Source organism: Grammomys surdaster, unplaced genomic scaffold (genome assembly GCF_004785775.1).
Source record: "Grammomys surdaster isolate TR1022 unplaced genomic scaffold, NIH_TR_1.0 62, whole genome shotgun sequence".
NCBI classification, from domain to species: Eukaryota; Metazoa; Chordata; class Mammalia; order Rodentia; family Muridae; genus Grammomys; species Grammomys surdaster.
Window position 1 is genome coordinate 4725302 of NW_021604564.1, and position 20621 is coordinate 4745922.

At 41.0% G+C, this 20621-nt stretch overlaps 1 protein-coding gene across 2 annotated transcripts in view; it reads right to left on the bottom strand.

Annotated features, from left to right (window-relative positions):
- Armc1 (armadillo repeat containing 1) overlaps nt 1-20621 on the bottom strand; it is a 34166-nt gene that overhangs the window by 8025 nt on the left and 5520 nt on the right. For both annotated transcript variants that reach the window (XM_028763326.1, XM_028763320.1), the window contains exons 2-4: nt 19888-20108; nt 10989-11080; nt 6576-6765 (exon numbers count right to left, since the gene is read on the bottom strand). In XM_028763326.1, the coding sequence (XP_028619159.1) occupies nt 6576-6765; nt 10989-11080; nt 19888-20070 (465 nt within the window). In that variant the 5' untranslated portion in view covers nt 20071-20108. The remainder of the gene's footprint in view (nt 1-6575; nt 6766-10988; nt 11081-19887; nt 20109-20621) is intronic.

The following is a 20621-nucleotide window of genomic DNA, read 5'->3' on the forward strand; positions in this document are numbered from 1 at the left end:
AGAAAGGAGAAAGGAGAAAGGAGAAAGGAGAAAGGAGAAAGGAGAAAAAGGAAAGACTGGGTTCCTGGTAGTCAGAGTGCTTCAAACTCAGAACACAGAGCACAACCCTATCATTCAAGAAGCTGTGTGCCCTAAAGCTAGCTGTGAAAGACTTCCCTTCTGCCTTGGCATAAGAAAGGGAACAACAGTGAACAACTGAGAAGCAGGCAGCGGGGGAAGAAGAGGAGAGGGGAAGACAAGACAAATGACAGCAGAATTCCGAACACAAGATGGTGTGTGGCTATCTTAAAGTGCACTAGAGGAATGTCATCATGAAGACCATCAAACATGAAACCAAATTTAGACGAAAATAAAAAGAAGGCTTTGGAGCATATGAAAATAAAGTTGGAAAGTTGAATGCTCAAGTTACAATAATAAAGGATATAACTGGAAGACCTGAGAACCTGTTGGGAGGGGAGAGGGGAAGGAGAGGTAAAAGTCAGGCAAGAAAGTGAAGGAGGAAGGGGGAGGGGAGGATTGGAGGGAGAAGGAGGAGGGAAAAGCTAGAGGAGGAAGGGGGCGGGAGGGACTGGAGGAGGAAAGGGATGGGAGGAAGTGGATAAGTGGAGGGGGAAGGAAGAAAGGGGATGGGAGAAAGGGGAAGAGAGAAAGAACATGAATAGTTGCTTTGAAGCAGCTAGAAGGAATAACAGATTGAGAGCATGAAAACATCTTAAATTAGAAAATCTTTATCAAAAGGTGGTTCTTGGCACATCTGGGGTGTGAGGAGCGGGTGTGGTGACCATTTCAAGATGGCGCCTGGGACGGTTGCCAAGTCTTATGACTAGCACCTGACTTCCTTACAAGTCTTATGACTAACAGATGGTACCTGGGATGGTTGCCAAGTCTTATGACTAGCACCTGACTTCCTTACACACCCCTGAAGAGCCACGTCCGCAGGCTATACTGCGCAGACTCACTGCTACGCATTATCAGGCCATCTAATGAGCAACACCTTGGACCAATTGAGAGCGCCTGCGTGGCAGGATTTGAGTGGTGCAGGCACAGGGACTTAAGGGCAGACAGGGAGAGGCCTCGGGGGCTTGTTTTGGACAACTCCGCGTGGTGTCGACAAGTGGTGGCCCATACGGGGATGTTCAGAACTCATCGCAGTCAGGGCAGCTAGCTGGTAAGTTCCCAGGTAAGACGGACAAGGGCAAGTTCTCAGTTTAGAGAGGATAAGGTTCCTGGTAGTGGGACAAGTTATCCCAAGCACAATGGGGAATTCATCATCTTCCGCCTCTGTAAGCCAAGCTCTTTGGAGATTATTGAAAGTAAAAGGAATAGGATTAAAAAGGGTTACTGTAGAAAAATTTTACAAGCCGTGGATGATGTGGTGCCATGGTTTTCAGTTTCAGGACACCTAACTATATCCAGCTGGGAGAAGCTTGGAAAAGACTTAAGATTGCTGAGGAGCAGGGAGTGTTACCCACGGGAGTTTTAACTGTGTGGAAATTGGTGAGGTATTGTATAAAAGAAAAGGAGGGGAGATGTGCAGCGGAGCTGGAATGGGGCTGTGAGGCACTAGAGCAGCTGAGAGAGGAGCGGTCTCAAAAGTCGGAAAGTGGAGAAAGCTCAGATGAGGAGGAAATTTCCGAAGAGGAGCTTGAAGAGCTGGCGCAGGATTTAGAAAAAGCGAAACTAGAAGTGGAGCCAACCTACGGCGCCAGAGCCACCACGGCCGCCTCCGTATGCTCCAAGTACAGCTTCGGGACGGAGCCTGTGCCCAGAGGTCTGGAGGGAGTTACAAGCTCAGTGTTTTCCAGTATTTCAGGATGCCCAAGGGAATCACTATCATGAGCCCCTTGACTGGAAGGTTATCCAAAGGCTGGCCGAAGGGGTTCAAGCCTACGGCGTTAATGCTGCTTATGTAATAACACAGCTGGAAACCCTTCACAGATATTGTATGACCCCCAGTGATTGGCAGAATATAGCTAGAGCACGCCTATATCCCAGACAGTATTTAGATTGGAAGGCCTATTTTATTGAATTCTCAGCAGAGGAGGCAGCCATAAATGCTGCTAATGGCCAGCCAGCATGGGAGTCAGGATATGTTGCTGGGGCAAGGCAGGTTTGCCAATCAACAGACTGGTTATCCTCTGCAAGTTTATGAACAAATGAACATGATGGGAACTAGAGCTTGGAAATTTCTACCAAATAGAGGAGAAGTGCAAGGAAACCTAACTAAGATTATCCAAGGGCCAGCGGAACCATTTGGTGACTCTGTGGCTAGAATGGTAGAAGCTGGGGGAAGAATTTTTGGGGACCCTGACACAGCCATGCCTTTACTGAAACAGTTGATTTTTGAGCAATGTACCAAGGAGTGTAGGCAGCCCATCAACCCATATAAGAACAAGGGGCTGGAGGTATGGTTGAAGATCTGTAGGGAGTTAGGGGGACCTCTCTTTCATGCTGGTTTGGCTGCTACAGTTATGTAAATGACAGGAGACAGAAGTAGCTTAAGGAATGGAAACTGTTTTAAGTGTGGTCAGCCTGGGCATTTGAAGAGGCAATTCCCCCTTTTTATTTAATTTTTTGAGGTAGGGTATTTTGTCTGTTTTTTCTTAAACCTTTACCGTTGATGCATTCTGCACAAGTTTTTCCTAGGTTTTTTCTAGTGATGTTTCCTTGCAGTTACCCTATTTGCCGTGGGATGGAGAGATTGCCCCAGTACCAGATTCCTTGGATTTACATTTACCACGGACATTATGTTTTTAATTAGTGACTAATATGTCCAAGGCATAATGTTTCCTTTGGGCCTACACCGGTTTGTGTGTGGCCTCCTTTTGTTTTTATAGTGTTTAATGGTAATTATAATAGTAGCCTTTTAAAGTGCAGTAATAATAGTTGTTTTTATATATGTGTTGGAACCCTTCTGTTTATCATTTTGCAATGGTTGCCCACATGCCTAGATATGTCCCGTGGCCTGTGGAAGCCTCCTCCACCATGACTTTATTTAGACTGAAGAGAGATTTTGGCATTACTGCAGCAGTCATTACAGCCATTGCTGTGTCTGCTACTGCTGCTACAGCAGCTACAGTTGCCTTGACGACAACAGTCCAGACCGCAGCCACTTTAAATAATTTGTCTGCAGGAGTTGCGGAGGCATTGGACATCCAGGGTAGTATTAATAGTAAGTTGAAAGTGGGCATTCTTTTGCTTAATCAAAGAGTTGATTTAGTTCAGGAACAAGTAGATGTGCTTATGGAATTAGCTCAAGTGGGTTGTCAGTGGAAGTATACAGGGTTATGTGTCACCTCTATACCATTTCAGAATGCAAGCCGTGCCAGTAATCTTTCCAAAGAATTTTCTCAGTATCTTGTAGGGAATTGGTCCGGAGATTTGGATAAGTTGCAGAGAGACTTACGACACTCCATCATCCACATCAATTCAACCCGAGTAGATGCCTCCCTAGCTTCTGGATTAACCAGCTGGATACTTCAAGCAATGTCTCATCTGAAGGAATGGGCTGGAATTGGGGGAGGGTGGCTCTGTGCCTGCTCCTCATCAGCTGCCTGGTGTTTTGGTGTATGTGTAACATGAGACTTGGCAATCTAAGAATTAGGCCTTGCTTGTACAAGCATTTGCAGCTGTGGAGATGGGGCAATCTCCTCAAGTGTGGCTTGGCATGCTAGAGAAGTAGTCAGTGACAGGTAAGATTCCCTGGATGTGTTACCAACCTAAGACAGGGACCAAACCAAAGCTGTTTAACAGGTAAGGAACATTGTCACAAGGGACAACTTAAGACAGGCATTCTCTCTGCCAAAAATTAAATAAAAGGGGGAATTGTGAGGAGCGGGTGTGGTGACCATTCCAAAATGGCATCTCGGACGGTTGCCAAGTCTTATGACTAGCACCTGACTTCCTTACACACCCCTGAAGAACCACGTCCGCAGGCTATACTGCGCAGACTCGCTGCTATGCATTATCAGGCCATCTAACGAGCAACACCTTGGACCAATTGAGAGCACCTGCGTGGCAGGATCTGAGTGGTGCAGGCACAGGGATTTAAGGGCAGACAAGGAGAGGCCTCAGGGGGCTTGTTTTGGACATTGTTAATGTTACTGAATAAACTGCTTTGAGAAGAACTCCGCGTGGTGTCGCTCCTTTCTGCAGGTCAGATTGAGAAGCAACACTGGGGGACTACTTACTCCCTGCTGCTAACAACTGTTACTCTATTTCTCAATAAAACCTTGGTGTCCTTTAAAAAAAATGGTCTCAGTCCAAGCATATTTCTATAATTAGGGAACACAGCGTTCCTGAGGCTGAGCTAGAACTGCCTGAGTTCGAAGTCAATCTGGGAAACAAAGTGAGACCAGGTCTTCAATCAAGCAAAACAAACAAATCAAAAAACAAACCAAAAAACCCAAACCCACAGAACCAATGATGGCAGGATGAGCAAGAGCGCCTGCTACCATGTCTGACAATCTTAGCTTGATCCTAGGACAGGGAAGAAGCAGCTTCTGTTCACTTTCACATGTGCACCACCCCTCAAAAAAATTTATAATGTAGTAGAACATTTAGGTCTTTGAAAAGGTCAATGAAACTGATAAACTTTTAACTTCCAAGAAAAAGCCAATCACTGCACTCAGGAATAAAGAAGGAAAGAAATGTTACTCCCAACTTTATAGAAATAAAAAGTTATTAAAGGTTAAGTATCCTTTGTCTGGTCTTAGTATCAAAGTGGTTTGGATCTGAGAGTGTTTTCTAAATTTTACACTTTGTGTAAACCTCACTAGTTGAACATCTCAAATTTGAAAATCATTAACTCTTAAGCTGGAAAAACGATTTAGCAGTTTAAAGAAACTGTTTTCTTGCAGAAGACCCCAGCATCTACACGGTAGCGCACAACATTCATAAACCCTAGTTTCAGGGATCCAGTGCCAGCCTCTAGTACATATACACATTTGCAGGCAAAACATTCATACACATAAAAGTTTAAAAATTGATGTTGGGCTTCAAACCAGGGACCCCTAACACTTACCCTGTCAGTACATAGGCTAGTCCACCGGCCTGTTCTCAGGGACCTAGCAACTGCTTACATTATCACCTTGGACCAAGTGTGTGCTGTGCACAAAAAGGGCCTCCTGTCACCCCAAATTGATCTTTCAATCTCTCTCTCTTCCGCCCTGTGTACCTCTTCTCTTTGCTTTCTCTCTCTCTCTGCCTGCCCCTTTGTCTCCCTGTCTTCATAGTGATTTTCCTTGCCCCATTTTCAGTGAACATGCCAAGAGCTGCTTTAATATCTGTAATTTGGCCTGAATTGGCTTATTTCATGGGCAGAGAAAACTTATTAATCTGAAATAAAATTTTATTCTCCAAACTCCAAACCTTTTTGAGCATCATACTGATATTTAAAAAATAAGGTTTGGCTCTTGAAGCATTTCAAAACTTGAATTTTTAGTTTAAGGGCATTCAACCTGTATAAACACTGTGAAGAACTGTTTGCCAATATTATACAACATCAACAAAATATAAACATTATTACAAAGACATAAACAACCAAAGCTTAATAATAAAAGGGAGAGGAGGAAGATAAATAGATCTAATAAAGCACATAAAGAAATTTAATTAATGGTCAAAAGAACTGTCCAACATAGCAAAGCCCAGGGCCAAATGATCTCACTGATGATTTCAATAAAATGTACAAAAAGGGGGGTTGGAGAGATGGTTCAGTGTTTAAGAGTATACACATTCAATGCTGAGCAATAAAAGACCATTTAAAACTGGTCAAAGAACAAAGAGGAAATGAAGATTTCCCTAAAATATAAATCTGAACTAAAAGACATACAAAAATAAACTCCAATTTAACCGCTAAAGCTATGACCAATACATGTCTAAAATATTGTTCCACACCATTAGTTATCATGAGACTATAGATCAAAACCATTAAACCTCCAAACTACTACAAGATGTGGAGACACTAGGCCCTCATACAATGCTGGTTGAAATATAATATTGTACAGCCACTGTAAACAATCTGATAGTTCATCAAAAAAAAAAAATTAAGCTTACAATTACCATATGTCTGAGCAATGCCACTAGGTATATATACCCAAGAGGATGCTGCCACTCTTCTTAAAAAAGAAAAAAGAATTATAACACATAGGCTCTTTCCAGGTTTCGAAGAGCCAAGATGTAGAAACAAAGCAAAGTAGCACTGCATACCACTCTATGGAATGCATACAAAGTTATGCTAACCAGAGAGTCTCTTAGTACCTACAGGACCTAACGGCACTGTCCTAACTCCTTTCTGATGTTAGTAAGTTATAGCTCATCTACGTAAATCATGCACAGTTGTAATTAGACCTATTTACAAGTCTTGCAGTCAGTTCAGGTGTTTTATTACATATTTAAAACCGTTATGTATGCTGATTAGCCAATATCTTTATCATAAGATGATGATCTTTTTGTCTTAAGTATAAAATATTAATACTGCAACTTTTTCTTAGCAAATGTTAGCACATGACTGCCAGATGGTACTTGGTGACACAATGTCTCACAGCTGTCTCAGGAAGTACATCTGTAAGTCTTACCGGATCATCCAGACCATCTATGTGCAAAACCACTGTTTTGGCACGTTTGTTCGTAGTTCCCAGAAAAAACTGAGCTTTCCTTCTACGTGAGTTCATTTCATTAAAAGTATCACCATCAGCCATGTTGGAGGATTGAAGAATGTCATAGATTTCTGAGGCCAGAAGTTTTGTTTCCCCTGGAGTTGTAGTCCTTGAAAAAAATAATGCATAAATATAAAGTCACTTCTACTGGTTTTTTAACTTTACTTCTCAATTTTGATGAGTTTTGTTTCCTTCATCCTGATACCTTGTTCAGTTACAAAAAAACACCAGTGAGTCTTAGAATAACCAATAACGGTAATTGATGGTGTAGTTCAGACAGCAGAGTACCGGGCTAACATGTATAAATATTCTATGTCCAGTTTCTAGCAGTATCACATAAACAGAGTACAGTGACATCCTTCTAAAATAACCATATGCAGGAGGAAGAGACAGGAAGTTTAAGGTCTTCCTTGGCTACACAAGTTTGAGATCAGTCTATAATACAAGACTCTGATTCAAAGAATGAAAAGGAAAGAATTAAGAATCATCAATAATGTAGGGAAAGCATTTAGCCTGTAAGATCTCCCTTCAACCTTTTACACAGTCCAGGCTAACTTCCTCTACCTCATTCTGGTGGTGGTTTGAATGAAAATAACCCCCAGAGACTCATGGGGAGTGGTACAATTAGGAGGTGTGGCCTTCCTTGTAGGAGAAAGTTATGTTACTGGTGGGTGGGTTTTGAGGTATAGAGTGCTCAGGCCAGGCCCAGTGTCACTCTCTCTTCCTGCTGTCTGCTGATCCTGATTTAGAACTCTCAGCTACCTCTCCAGCACCATGTCTTTCTATGTACTGCCATGCTTCCCACAGTGATCAATGGACTAAATCTCTGAACTGGAAGCCAGTACCAATGAAATGCTTTCCTTTTTAAGAGCTGCTGTGGTCATGGTGTCTCTTTACAGCAATAGAATCCCTAACTAGACACTTATAAAAATAAGCCTGCAGGCCTGGCTAACTATAACAATCTCCTAGTTTCATTAAAAACATGACTGAGATTCATAATCTATCCTAGCATGGCATAAAACTACATTTAATTGAAATCATTAACTAGGAAGCCAAGTAACAAGAACAAGTTACCAAATTTCTTTGAACCACTACTACCATGATTTTTGTTCAAATCATTTTTCTTTTATTGGTTTGGGTAGTTTAAGCTATTTTTAAAGTTGAACTGTAGAGGCAGAGAGCTGCAGTACAGGTACTTTTCAATGTTTGAAAAAGATCCAGAGAGATGGAAACTGCTGACAAGCATATTAACAATGCCATTTCAAAAAATATTAGCAGGGCCAGGAAGAGAGCTCAGTAGGGAAATTATGAGCCATGCAAGAGTGAGAAATGGAGTTTGGATCCCCAGCACCCAAGGAAATTCGAGGTAGCAGGACAGTCCGCCTGTAATAGTCTGCCAGTAATTCTAACACTAAGCAGGCAGACTAACTAGCCTAACTAGACTACCTCTATTAACACACCATTCAAATACAAATGCTTCGAATGCTTGTTTTAGTGAACAGAGGTAACTTTTCCCAAGCTTGAAGGGCAGCAAAAAAGCAAAAAAGCAAAAAACAAAACAGAAAAACCAACAACAACAACAAAAAAAACCCACCAAAAAACACACATGAGAAGCTTGAAAGGGAACACAAATACTGAGATCTACAGAAGCCAAATGAATTGCAATGTCTTTATTATCTCTACTATTAAAAAGGCTGTGGGACCAAATTAGAATGGGTAATAAATATTTTACTAGTAGTGGAGCAAGGAATCACCATACTGTTCTAAAAATATATACTTTATTCAAACAAAAGAAAAAAAAAGTTAATTTCAGAAGCCATGCAGACATACTAAATGTATGCCTCTGGGCCTAATTCACCTTCTATCCTCTAAAAAAAAATGGTTTGAACAAACATAGGTACAAACACAGTCAGACACACACACACACACACACACACACACACACACACACGGCCTCTCAGGCCAGTGAGGTGATTCAGCAGTTAAAGGTCCTTACTCAAGCTGTCCTCTGACTTCTACAACCAACCACATACCCATGTAAGATGGATGGATGGATAGATGGATGAATGGATAGATATAAAATTAGATAAATAAATAAAGGACTCCTTCTTCTACAGTCATAATAGCAAGAATAGCAGCTTTAGAACCATCACAAATCCAAGGGCAGGGGATGTTCTTGCCAACCAGCCCCTGGTAAGATCTGTCATTTCTGCTCAGTGTAGGACTGCTCTAAAAGACATTTTTGTTTGCAGCTGCCCACTGAGATGGCTGTCAGGTCTACACTGTAACCAGAAACTGGGCCCATCTGCTTCCTTTCTTGTTGAATGTGTACTGGAATCTGGAGTATGCCCAACCCAATTCTACCCTTCTTTATGACTAAGACATTAATGTACAACATTTCTAACTTTATCTCAGATCTTCTTCCTTGATGATCTACCAAGATAGTATCTTCAGTTTCTCTTAGTAAACTCACAGTGGTCAGTCACTCTACCAATTTATTTATCTTTTCCATATACATACTCTTTTTACCATATCCTTGAGCCAACAAGGGTTAACCAATTACCTTTACAGGTTAAATGTATGTAACCTAAACTTACTTTAAATTTTTAAAGTTCAAATATAAACTATATTTTTTCAACATTTTGGTTTTTAAATGTTTTTAAATGTTTTATTTATATGTGTATGGGTGTTTTGCCTGTGTGTATGCCTGTGCACTACATGCATGCAGTGCCTACAGAAGCCAAAGAGGGTGTCAGATCCCCTAGAACTGGCATCTTGGATAGTTGTGAGCGATCACATGGGTGGGGGAAGCAAGCCTGGGTCCTCAGAAAGAGCAGTCAGGTGCTCTGAACCACTGGGCCAGCTCTTGTTTTCAGAAGCACTCTCTATAGCCTAAGCTGACTTCTAACTCCTGACAATCCTTCTGATTCAGCCTCTTGCATCCTGAGATTTCTGGTATGAACTGTAATCACACCTGGCTCTCTGCCTCTGGAGTACTTAGAGTAAAGGTGTCTGCTACCACCACCTGGCTTCAACACTAGTTCTAAATCTAAGTTTCCACATCTGTTTTGTACCACTTACTTTGAACTTCAATAACTATGCCTGTTTAAGGAATATACACGCTACTAATTTAAAATATACAGATATATACAATTATATTTATCAAGTTAAATGGCTCTAAGTTTCCATGAGCTTTCAATCAGACTCATGATAACTTCACCAAAAGCAACTTTCAATTTCCATGACCCTGATGAAGGGCCTTTTGAGTAAAGCCAGGATGATGTAATAATACAGACAGTGCACCACACTATCCTGCTGCAGATCCCCTACTATGATTAGCTGTCTGGATGTTCCGCTACCAAGTCAACTCGTGTACTTTATTATAAAGCTTCATTCAGTATAGAATTTTCTTGTACACACACACACAAACAAACACACACACACACACAGAGACAAGGGGCTCAGTTGATAAGTGTGCTTGACTAGCATGAATGAATCTCTGAATTTCTTCTCGTGCACCATAGAATCTAGATATAGTGGCACACATACAATACTAACACTCTGGAAGTAAAGACATGAAGATTAGCAGTTCAAAATAATACACACACACACACATATATCACGTATATTAATTTTTAGACAATGGCCTGTGATTTCTTGATGTCCTTTTTTAGCCAATAGAAAATATGTGAATTTTAAATCCATAATGTATAAACTCACAAACAGCAATTAATGAACTAGAAAGTACAATGAGAAGGGAGAGATACTAAAAGCCATGGATACTCAGCTGTCTTCAAATCTGAAAAAAAAAAAAACCTCTGTTTCCTTGTTTCTGTCACATCACCTGCAAATATTCTAGTATTAACTCTAAAACTTAGGAGAAGCAAATTAATTTTGAAATATTTATTAATATCCCAAAAATGACAGGATGGATACCATGTCAATATCTTAAATAAATAAATAAATACTTATAAGGATTGTAAATACCCACATTTATCAAGAAAAACAAAAACAGGTAGGCCAGGTGGCACATACTTTTAATCCTACCTCTCAGGAGGCAGAGGCAGACAAGATGTCTGAATTCAAGGCCAGCCTGGTCTACAGAGCTAGTTCCAGGACAGCTAGCGCTACACAGAAAACTAATATTCATTAGCAAAAAATTTTTGGATATAAAACCTACAGAAGTCTGTCTTCTGTTAGAGTTAAATTTTCTAAATAATACTTGAAGCTTAAAGAAGAAAATAAAATCTGAGTCTTGGTTCAGTTTGCACAGAGCATTTTACCAGGACCTCAGAGGATGCTACTGAATTCCTGTCCGCCTGCTGGACTTACTTCTGGATGACGTTCTGCAAGCTCAGCATCATCCCCAGTTCTCCCTTCATCTTTTCTCTGTTTGCACGACATTCAGCCAAGTATCGGAGCGCCTGCAAGCAAAACAAGAGTCAATTTACACGTCCAAACTGCTCAAAATTAGTGTCACCTATAACTTACTGCAAGAGCAAGAAGAAAAATATGTGTTTTTACTTTCAGCATCAACTCATTTTTAATTGTCCTTTAACTATGACATGAAAACTGAAATGTGCTGTATGAAATGAACGTTCTGCCCTTATCTGCAAGGTCACCACTAGGAAGCCTCACTTTATCACTTCATCTCGATGAGGCCACAAGGGTTTATACTCCACTTATTAATCTCAAAAAGCAGCTCCGACAGCCATCACTGCCCTAGACGCTTTTGCTCAGTACTTAAAATAAACTGCTGGGGACAAAGCATTGCAGTGAACCTGATAAAATGAACTGAGTCCTGTTTTTATTATATTACACCTTTCAAATGTATTTTAAGTAGCAAACAAACAAAACAACAACAAAAAAACAGGCCAAGTGGCAGTGCCTATAATCTCACCATGAAAGAGGCTGAGGTAGGAGAGTTTGCTGTGAGTCAAAGGCTAGCCTTGACTACATAGTAAGTCTCAGGATACCCTGGGCTACAGGAAACCCTATCTCAAAACATCAAGATAAATAAAAAGAAAATTACAAGATGAACTAATGGCCGAATTCTGAGTTAGGCTAACTTCTTCAGGTCCTTTTGCTCTCACAACGAGCACGTTTTTGTCACTGTTTCCCTCACATGCTGCTTCTCTGAGGTTGTTTGGATGTTTCCCGTTACACCTAAATATTGTTATCATCCCCAGACTTTATCACCATCATTCATAGCTATCTCAGCCTACTTAGCATTCATATTCCCATTGGGCCTTTGACTTTAAAGTAAAAAATGCTACATGGACCACCTGCTGGGATGCCACTATGATGTCCAAGTCTGTGGTGGAGAGATGAGGGAAAGAGAAGTAGAATGCTTTGAGCACTACAGAGAGAGATGGAACTGGAGACACAAGGGTGGTGAGGAACAGAATGAAGGGAGTGAGTAGCCTGTACTGTCACCTGAGGCTGTGGTGAGGTCATGGTCCCTGCTGCCACTGAGGGTTATATCTGGGTCTGGCCCTGCAGCAGCAAAGGTCTACATTGATGCCTGTGGCCCATGCTATCACTAAAGGGCATGTGGTTGTTCCTGGGCTGGGCTGCTCCCCAGGACCATGCTGACATCCAAGGGCTGAGCAGAACCAGCCCGGTCCCTCACTGGCTGCGGCACTCGGGAGAGCTGGCCCCACACCTCACCTGGGTAGCAGCACAGTAGAGCTGGCCCTGGTAGCTGGGGCACACAGGTGAGCCTGCCCTGAGAGTGTAAGAACAGGAGAGCTGGCCCCTCGCCCTTGTGGGAAAAAACTCATGCCAACCCAAGATGTCCTTCTACAGCCTGACACGCCCTCCTCCTCACTGCGAGGTCTTGAGAACAGTAGAAGAGACCCTGCACCTCTCCCTGGGAGTGTAATAGAGCTGATCCTGTTAGCAGGGGATCAAGTGAGCTGGCCCTGAAGGGAGCTGGCCTTGATCCTTGGGTGAGCTGGCCAGGACAGTGCTGCATGGCTCATCTGGTAGAGTGGGGTGCATGGGGAAGAGCTGCTAGGCTGACCAACTGAGCCTTACTCCATCCATGCCTTACTCCATCCACATCTACTTGTCTATGAACTGCTTGAGTACGTGAAGGCAGAGATCCAAAGGTGCAGGAGCTCCATATTTGAGGGCAACAACTCAATATCCAAGAGGAGTTCCAGTTAGGTTCCAGTGTTGACAGTGTAACAGAAGCCAGAAGCCTCAAACCAGACGAATGAACAATTGAAAGTAAAGATGTTGGGATAAAAGGATGTACTGTGATACACTGCAGCTCCCACAGCAAGAATTCCAGAGATCTAAGAGGGGAAGAGAGTCCCGTTGGAGTACTAATCTGTATATTTGAAGCATAGAAAGCCACACAGTGAGGGAATAATTCCAGCAGAAAGTAAAACCAACCAACCCTGAGCTCAGGATGAGGTGCAGATAGTTTGGGAAGACATCTGCCAGAAGAACAAAGACCTCCCCACACATAAGACATTGGGGTGAATGCTTGGATGTATTTCACCTGTATTTTTTGGCAGTGGAAGTATCACAAATTGCATACAGTCTAACAAATCCCATAGCAATCTCAAAAATCAAACTGGCCCTAAGTTATCCTAAAACCAACAGTGAACAAAATTCAACAGAATTTATAGGAATATTTAAAACAATTTCAAAAACCCAACTCATTAAAAGATTTAAATGCCTGGCATAATTAGAAAATCATCAGGTTAGAAAAAAAATGCAGGTAAATATAACTACATCCAGAATAGGGAGGCAAAAAGTAATTAAAAGGCAAAGTAGAGATTATGAATTAGACATCCAAAGAGCTATCTGTACTCCACTCCATGTCTGAGGATGAGAATGAAAAATAAACACCAGGCAGAGACATGGAGGCCAGTAAAATGGCAAACAACTCATACAGAACAAGCAGTTTATAGAAACAGTTTAGAGATTACAGAATAAAGAGCAGTGCACTTTAAAATGTAGCAACAGACCAGCCAAAATAAAGTGCAGAAAGGAAGAAAAGAGATGAAATAAATGGGCATAAAGTATTGGTGCCTACAGGGCAGCATATGCTAACATATGTGAACCTAGACACTGCGAAGGAGAAAGACTTTTGCTAAAAATTAAAAATAAAAACCTTCAAAAAATGGATGACAATTTCAACATGCAGAAAAACATAGAGATTTGAACACATAGACCCTAGAAATTCAACGAATCCCAAGTAAAACAATAAAAAGAAAATACATCAAAATCTGTAATACACTTACCAATCATTTCCTGAAAATCAGTAATATCACAGATAAAGTCACAAAAACCATTATCAGGATGGAATTTACTCATTATCAGTGAGTAATAGGGCTTGCCATGGAAACCTGAGAGCCTGAAGTCAATCTCCAGAATATAAGGGAGAAGAAAACCCACACTTGAAAGCTGTCTTCTGACCTCCACAAATGAGCCCTCTGTCTCTCTGTTTCTCTGTGACTCTCTGTCTGTCTCTGTCTCACACACACAAAGGAGAGAGAGAACACAAAAGCCATTATATCAAAAGAAACAAACTATAGACAGGAACAAAGAAGCTTGACTTGGCCCTTGAGATGGGAGTATGTAAATTCACTGGCCACAAAGCCTGACAAGCTGCTGCCACTGAGGGTTATCAGTGAGATTCACGTGGTAGAAGGAGAGAATCAACTCCTGCAAGTTGTTTTCTGATCTTCATACAAACACACATGTACAGAAGCATGAAGCATAAAAAATGCTCAAAACAAGTACACCACTTTTCTTATTAGAAATCACATAAGTTGGCAGCCTGATCTGGTACTCACTCCTGTATCCCCAGCATGGTAGGACTGAGACAGATTGCCATGAGTTCCAGGCAAGCATGATTTACATAGTAAGTTCTAAGCCAGCCTGGACTATAAGAGTGAGACCTTATCTGAAAAAAAACAAAACAAACAAAAACCAACAAAAGCCATAAGCCGAGAGACAAACAGCAGCAATAATTTTTTAAATATAAGAAAACAATAACAAACCTTTACTGCAAATGTTAAAAAAAAAAAAAAAAGTTCCTCAAGCAGGAGAGTAAAACAGATGTTCGTATAAATCCCAGTCTATGTTTAGGAATGAAGAACACTAGAAATGGGAAAGGTAAGAATAAATATAAATGACAGCTGAAATTGAATGAGGTGGCACATACCTTCAACTCTTAGCTCTGGGAAAAATGAACAAGGGGGGTTAATAGTTGAAGGCAAGACCAGACACGGTGGTACATGCCTTTAATCCCAGCACTTTAAAGGCTGGAGAAGGCAGATCTTTATGAGTTCAAGACCAGCCTGGTCTACAAGGGTAAGGTCCAGGCTAGCCAGGGATAAATGAGACCGTGTCTCAGAACAAAACCAAAGTTGGAGACCAGCTTGGACGACAGGGCAGCAGCACTCCAATTCCTATTCCTCCTTTCCCCCGCAATCCTCCAAACTTTCAAGAGGCATACTATTTGAAACTGGGAATGGTAACACACACCTGTAATCCCAGCATCTATGTATACATGTATACATACAGTAGAAACACAGAGAAGTATGATATATGATGAAAATAACACAACAATGGGAGAAAAAGGAACACAAGACACCACAGGTGCTAATGGTGACAGGAAGCCATGAACTAGTTTTCCTATTTAATATCAATGCCTAAGGCTAAGACAAATTATCTTCATATGGTACATTAAGATGTAACACACCGTTGTGTCTCTCACATCATATATAAATAAAACATATGATCATGTTAAACGTGAACAAGTAAGTTGAAAATGCATATTATAAAACTGGGAGGTGACCACTGAACTAAAATAAAGTTCTGACATTATGCTATGTAAGGACAACTATTAAGGTGCACACGTGCTTGTCATCCTGTTTAGAACTCAGCCCTCGGTGGCCTCTAGGTTTCACTGGTCCAGCCTTCTCTTCCAGCTCCCTTTCTGCTCAGGCCAGCCTATAATCTCACCAGTTAGCCACTCCTGCCATGATCCTACTCTAAGTACCTTACAGCCATTCTGCCCAACTTACCTGGCCAAGTACCAACCCTGGATAAATCCAGCTATTAGGCCATCAGAGCCTATAGCAGGCCTGAAGTGGGAAGAAAAGTAGTTTAATAATCCAGCCATAGGATCATATTAATCCAATACTACTGCACTAAGCAGTTCTCAATATCGATGAGCAATTTGACCCTCCCTCCCCCAACTCCCCCAGTAAACAGCCTATCCTAATTTCTATACTTAGGAAATTCTCCTCTAAAAATTACCTACTCCAGCCAGCTGTGAAGGTGCCATACCTCTAATCCCAAACTAAGAAAGGTGAGACAGGGCAGGTTTCATATAGTAGGAGATTCTATTTCCAAAACAATACAAAATAAAACAAACAAAAAAGAGTTGATCCAGCTTGTAGCACTATTTTGAAGACTGTATTCTTGTAGGAAACTGGCTAAATTAACTGTGGGGGAGAGTAGACCCACTCCTAGCCTCTGTTCAGTTGCTTCACATTTATTGTGATTTCAGGAGTCTACCACATGTTGTCGCCTCCATGAACTCATGGACTGAGCTGATCTTGCCATGCCTTCCTCATGAACTAAATCCTTCTGGAAAAAAAACATGTCAAGCCGGGCGGTGGTGGCGCACGCCTTTAACCCCAGCACTTGGGAGGCAGAGGCAGGCGGCAGATTTCTGAGTTCGAGGCCAGCCTGGTCTACAGAGTGAGTTCCAGGACAGCCCAGGCTACACAGAGAAATCCTGTCTTGAAAAACAAAACAAAAAAACAAAACAAAAAAAAAAACATGTCAAAACCTTTCTTCCCTTATTTTGTGCCTGTTATTTGATCAAAACAACTTATCTCATGTAACCCAGGCTGGCCTTGAATTCCTGTCTCTCCTGCCTCCACCTTTTATGTGCAAAGATCACCAACACAGACCCATCTCTTATAGAAATATGGAGCAAGCAGAGTAAAGAAAATGTGTGGTGGACCCCATGGACCATCATTTAACATCAGTCACTTGACAATCTGGTTTCCTCTCTCTCTCTCTCTCTCTCTCTCTCTCTCTCTCTCTCTCTCTCTCATTATAACTGATTGAAATATTTCACTACATTTCTAAGAAATTTGGCTTTTTGTTGTTGTTTTGGGTCTTGAGATGTTCTCACTGTATATACCTGGCCAGCTTGGAACTAACCTGCCCCTGCCTCCCACGTGCTGGGATTAAATAAAGGTGTGTGAGATCATGCCCAGGAAGACATCAGTTTTTAATTATCTTAAGAAAATCCTACACAAATGACTTTTTAAAAAAGTAACAACCTTTTCTTCAAGCCTCAACACATTTTTATTGTCTAATTATAATCTAATTAATTGCCACAACAGCAGAGCGTTTGGTTTTGCTTTGACAAAGAGTCTCACTATGTATCTCTAACTGGCCTAGAACCCACTATGTAGACCACGCTGGTCTCAAACTCAAGAGTAACCTCTGCCTTTTTAGGTGCCAGGATTAAAGGTTTGTCCCACTACACATGAGAACATTAACACCACACATGAAAACATTAAATTTTTTAGTTTGACTTTTTCATTATTCATTTTGTATGCATGTCCCTGCACCAGAACATAATGCCTGGAAGTCAAGAGACAACTTGTAGAAGTTTGCTCTCTCCTTCCACCATGTGGGTTCCAGACATCAATTCAGGTCATCAGGCTTGGTCACAAGCACTTTTATCAGCCACTGAGCTATCTTATTGGCCGTAAAAACTTTTACATTTTTTTAAATTGTTTTATCTTACATATCTTACATACATTTTGCTTAAGTATACCTTCGTACTACAAACTACGGTCCTCTGTAAGAGTAGTCTGAGCTCTTAACGGCTGAGTCATCTAACTAGCCCTCATGACTCTTTAATGTTATTTACCATATGCTGCCCATTCCCTTCCAGCCACTCAAAACTTGCTTATGATGAACTCATTTAAACCAGGATATAAGTCAGGTCCACGAATAACATTTGACTGATACACATTATTTAAATAATGATATAAATTATTTAAATAAATTTGTATAATAATAATAAAATATAATTAATTAAATAATAAAAGGTAACTATCTGTAAGGGGAGGCTCTGAGGTTAAAATCCTTTTCCCCAGTTGGTTCTTGATTTGTCAGTAAAGAAGGCTGGGAGCAAACTACTGGGCAGATGGTACAGGCAGGACTGTTCCAGGAGGAAAAGAAGACACAAGGAATGGGAGGAAGCTCTTCTGCCATGCTTTGAAGAAAGAAGAACACATCAATCATGTAAGGCCTCCGCTACAGGCAGGTGGGCAAGGATGTCTAGCAGAGGCCAGGTGGGACTAGCCACTAAGTTCCGGGCAGGTGGAGAGATGGAGATACTAAATTGGTAAGGGCACGCTTTTCCAGGCGGGAGATATCTGTGCCCAGCAACTGTGCCAAGAAGGCAATTGTAAAGGAATTAACTCTGTGTGTGTGTGTGTGTGTGTGTGTGTGTGTGTGTGTGTGTGTGTTTTATTCTCGGAGTGGATTCAAGGTTCTCAGGAGTGGGCTGGTATCAGGGTCACCTCCCAGAACCACAGGCAGCTAGTACAAAAGGGAAGCTAGGAGGGGCTGGTAGCACAAGCAACCCCAGGCAAAGGCAGATAGGAAACAACTATCATCACTGCACTCTCCTCCTAGCTGTCTTTCCTTCTTGTATTAATTACAATTGAAGATACCACATTTTATGTCACTCAGAAATTCTTCCATCCTGGATCTGTCTGATGGTTGTTGCTCTTTAACATGTTTCCCTGGCCTCCATGTTTCCCATAATTCCTTTTGAATTGTTAGCTTTTATCTGCATATTTTCTCTTTCCTTATCTGTCCTCCTTATCTTATATTAAAGAAAGTGTCATGTCTATCAACTAGTGAATGGATAAACAAAACAGTGTATGTCTACACAATGGAATGTTCTCAAGACATAAAAGGAACAAAGCACTGAAACTTGTTGAGTAGAGATATATGTTCCAATACAATATAAATAAAAGAGATGCCACCAAGTCACATATTATATGACTGTATCTACATAAAAACTCTATAAGCATTTTTTCAGAGTAGCAAATTCATAGATTGATGTTGCCTACACAACGGGGATGGCACTGAGGTGTGACCAGTACAGTTTTCTCTCTGGGTGATAAAACTTCTAAAGTAAGATGTGGTAATGCCCTCCTAGAGGGCATTATCATCCCAACACATGAGAGGCTGAACCAACAGGATCTCAAGTTTCAGATAGACTATGTCTCAAACAATATCACAAAATAAAAACGTTATAAATTGACTACAATGATGGCTGTACCACTCTATGAATAAAGCCACTTAAGATTAAGTATTCTTTAAACACATGAACTCTCTGATGGCATAAGAGTTACATCTGAAAAAGCTGCTAGGAACCAGGTGAGGTGGGGTACATCTGCAACACCAGTACTTGGGAGGCTGGGCCACGGTGACTACTGCAAGCCTAAGTCTAGTCTGGGACTACATAGTAAGTTCTAGGTGAGCTGGGGGTACAAAGTAAGATCTTGTCTCATTCTCCTCCCCAACAAAGAACACTATTATGAAATTTAAAATATATACATTTTGGGTGAGTTCAATACAGCATGTGCTTAACATCCATGACACCCTGATTTTTAACCTCTTGTACTAAAAAGTAACTTTCTGAACTCAAGAAATCTCTTTATTGATGGCCTAGGGAACATTAGAAGGTTTACCAAACATACATAGTCCTGGGGCTGAGCCCCGCTAAACACACTACACTTTCTACACACACAGGGGATGTGGGGGATGAAAATAGTAACAAGCTGGGTGTCATGATGCATGCCTGCCTGCAGTCAAAAGACGACTTGTGCCCAAGAGCTAGAAGAACACCCCAACCAACACAGCCAATACCTCCCATGTCAAAAAGAAACCAAACAAACAATAGATCATGTTAACTGAAAATACCAAGGGCCAGTCATTTTATGGATGTGTTATGGATACCATTTATATAAAAGAACAAAATCAGCATGTTGCTATTTGTGTTAAAAAACTACATACATGCCATGGTTTCCATGTTTACATGCCAGAATACAGACTGTAGATCTAATATCTTAGTCTTTTACCATGTTATCAAAGATCTTTGAAAATTCTTACTTGCATTAATTTAAAAAAACAAAACAAAGTATTAAAAGCAACTTACAAGCAAAGCTGAGTGAACGACAGGGGGGTTTGGATGGTCCATAAATAAAATAAGGCCAGGCAGACATCCCTGATCCTGGACGATGGCTCTTCTATTTAATGGATCTGCTGCTAAATCCCGTAGCTGGTTAACTACTGACAGAGCATCAGGCTCTTCATTCATAGTAGAAGAGGATGAATTCATCTTCTAGGACAAGCACATGAATAAAAGCTTCTTAAATTCTGTAAAAAAGAGTAGAAGTCAGGTTGACATAATTAGTTCTCGTCTGCCAAGGTAGACTAGGATTTCCTTTGTTTATTTACTTACTGAGACAGGTCTCACACAGTCCAGACTGACCTCAGATCTACTATGTTGCCGACACTGTCTGTCCATGTGTTCCTCATCCTCCTGCCTCTCCTTCTCAAAAGCTTGGATTACAAGCAAGCACCAACCATGCCTAGCTATGGTACCTTTAAGTAACAACATTATAATATCTTTAGAAATAAGCAGATGAATCGAAATCACACACACAAAAATAAGGACTGGCAATTCTAAAGCTTGTGAAAAATAAAATGAACATAAGCTGAGGGAAAAAAATCAAGTTATTTATATATGTGAAAGAACATATGCCATCCTCAATATTCCAATAAATCCCATTTTAGCAATACATATTTTAACACTAAGGTTCCAATAAACATGGTCTTTACATACAAGCTTGTAACCTTTGCTCTCCTTTTCAAACTGTAACACTGCCA